Genomic DNA, 2,221 nt, shown 5'->3' on the forward strand with positions numbered 1-2,221 from the left:
GCTCCCTCAAACTGTACACCACACACCATCCCTCCGGCACAGTTCCTCCACACCGTCCCTCCCGCACAGTCCCTCCCGCACAGTCCCTCCACACCGTTCCTCCCGCACAGTCCCTCCACACTGTTCCTCCCGCACCGTCCCTCCGGCACAGTGTCCCCACACCGATCTCCCCCCTCCCAACACAACCCCCACCTCCCCCACATTTGCACTCTCAGCTTCAGACAATGATTAGAGAAGCCACTCTCTGGTTACAGTTCCAACAGCTCAGGTCCCAGACAATCAATGGAGACACAGTTGGGGGAGAAGGGTATGGCACAGAGCGTGGTGTTACAGGAAGCAGACAGAATGAGTAGGTCACAAACAGTCAGTGGTTACAGAGAAGCGACCGTCTGCTCCATCGCAGTCAGAACAGGTTCCTACCTCTGTAGTGGAGGTTGCACTGCCTGGCGCCCTAGAGTCTCCACGATCAGCCCAATCGCTTTATGCACCTCGTTCAGGCCGACGTAGCGTACCACTTCCTCCAGGTAAGCCAGGGTAAAGGGCTGGTTCACCATCCGCCACTGCTGCATGGGCAGCTGGCCTGTCAGACACAACGCAGCCATCGTCAGAAACAAGATACCATGCCCCCCTCCGGGTCAGAGACACACACTCCCACACTCCCACCACCTCCCAACCACCACCCCGCTCCCCCCCACACCCCCGCATCAGATACAACACGCTCCCCTCCCGTCAGAGTCACACACACACCACCCACTTCTCCCCCCCCCCCCCTCCCCACATCAGATACAACACGCTCCCCCACTCCCGTCAGAGAGACACACACACTCACCAACAACTCCCCCACCCCCGCATCAGATACAACACGCTCCCCCTCCTGTCAGAAACGACACAGCCCTGTACACAACACACAGGGCAGCGTTATAGACTGTGGCAAACAAAACATTTGACACACTGGGGCTCATTCCTGGAGCAAACAGAATTGAAAATCTACAACATTATAATCAACCTGTGAAAACCTCAGTTAGACCACAGGGGCCAGTGTACACAGAATCCAACCACCTCTATAATCAAAAGGAGATAATTGCATGACAGGAGGTGCTGAGAACTTCCCAGGATAAATCCAGCTCAGACAGTTCACCCTATTGGTAATGATTGGGGTTCATTATTGATGGGGGAATATGGTAAAAGAGGATTTGAATGAGGTCTGCTACGTTATGAAAGCTTTCAATCAGATGGAGATGATCCTTTCTGCATGGTTGGGATGGGTGATGTGGGGGTTTTGGGGTAGCAGGTAAGGACAGAACCAGGGGCATAGATATCAGACAATTCCATTTGAGAGAGATTCTTCACCCAGAGAGCAAAAAGAATGTGGGTAGGGGGGGGCCTGCTCCCGTGGAGAGTGGATGAGGTGAACAGCAGAGATGCATTGAGGAGGGAAGCTACATAAAGACACAAAGAGGATAGGGTTAGAAGGAGGGGATGATGGCTGGGAAGAGATTAAGGGAGGTGTTGGAGGGCACTTTTGTGGAGCAGCAACACGAGAGTGGAGCTGAGGGGCCGAATGGCCTGTTTCTGCATTGGACATTCTGATAAACCATCCCTCTGCATAATAGGTAACATTATCAAGCGTCTGATCAGGTAGAGAGGGAGAAACTGTTCCAAATAGCAGGGGGTTCAGCAAACAGACAGACACAGATTGAAGAGGATTGGCAAGAGCTTGTGTTGAAACATTTGTCATAATGCATGGAGCTGTGGTGATTTGGGGACGGGCTAAGTGAGAGGGCAGTGGAAGGAGATTCTATAGTAACTACTCTGAAACAAATAGATAAATTCTTGAAAGTTGGAAAAAGGAGGGGGACAGTAGGTATTAAGTAGGGAGATAGGAGGGGGGCGTTGGATGGCCATATGCCCATTCGAAATTGGGATATAGATTCAGAACACGAGAATGAAACATTAAGGCAGTGACTTACTGTACATTCGCCACAGAACATAGAGGGGTGGACACTGGTCAGGGTCCAGTGTCAGCACATCCCACAGGATCCTGACTCGCAGGAGTGTGTTGCTGTGAAACATCCACAGAGGGAGATCCTGTAATGACAAACTCTTATTTACCGGGCCACACGACACCACCCCTCCCCACATTTACCGGACCACACGACACACCCCCCAACATTTACCGGGCCACAAGACACACACCCCCCCCCACATTTACCGGGCCACA

General features: G+C 52.4%; 1 protein-coding gene across 1 annotated transcript in view; it reads right to left on the reverse strand.

Annotated features, from left to right (window-relative positions):
* Nucleotides 1-358: 358 nt before the first annotated feature.
* The window catches only part of LOC125482348 (DENN domain-containing protein 4B-like), a 3,063-nt gene continuing 1,200 nt past the window's right edge, over nt 359-2,221 (reverse strand). Inside the window, exons 2-3 of the mRNA XM_048594404.1 lie at nt 1,971-2,088; nt 359-580 (exon numbers count right to left, since the gene is read on the reverse strand). Coding sequence (XP_048450361.1) covers nt 417-580; nt 1,971-2,088 — 282 coding nt within the window. The 3' untranslated portion in view covers nt 359-416. The remainder of the gene's footprint in view (nt 581-1,970; nt 2,089-2,221) is intronic.

The sequence above is a fragment of the Rhincodon typus genome, unplaced genomic scaffold, assembly GCF_021869965.1.
Source record: "Rhincodon typus isolate 14 unplaced genomic scaffold, sRhiTyp1.1 hic_rhity00009047, whole genome shotgun sequence".
Classification (NCBI taxonomy): Eukaryota; Metazoa; Chordata; class Chondrichthyes; order Orectolobiformes; family Rhincodontidae; genus Rhincodon; species Rhincodon typus.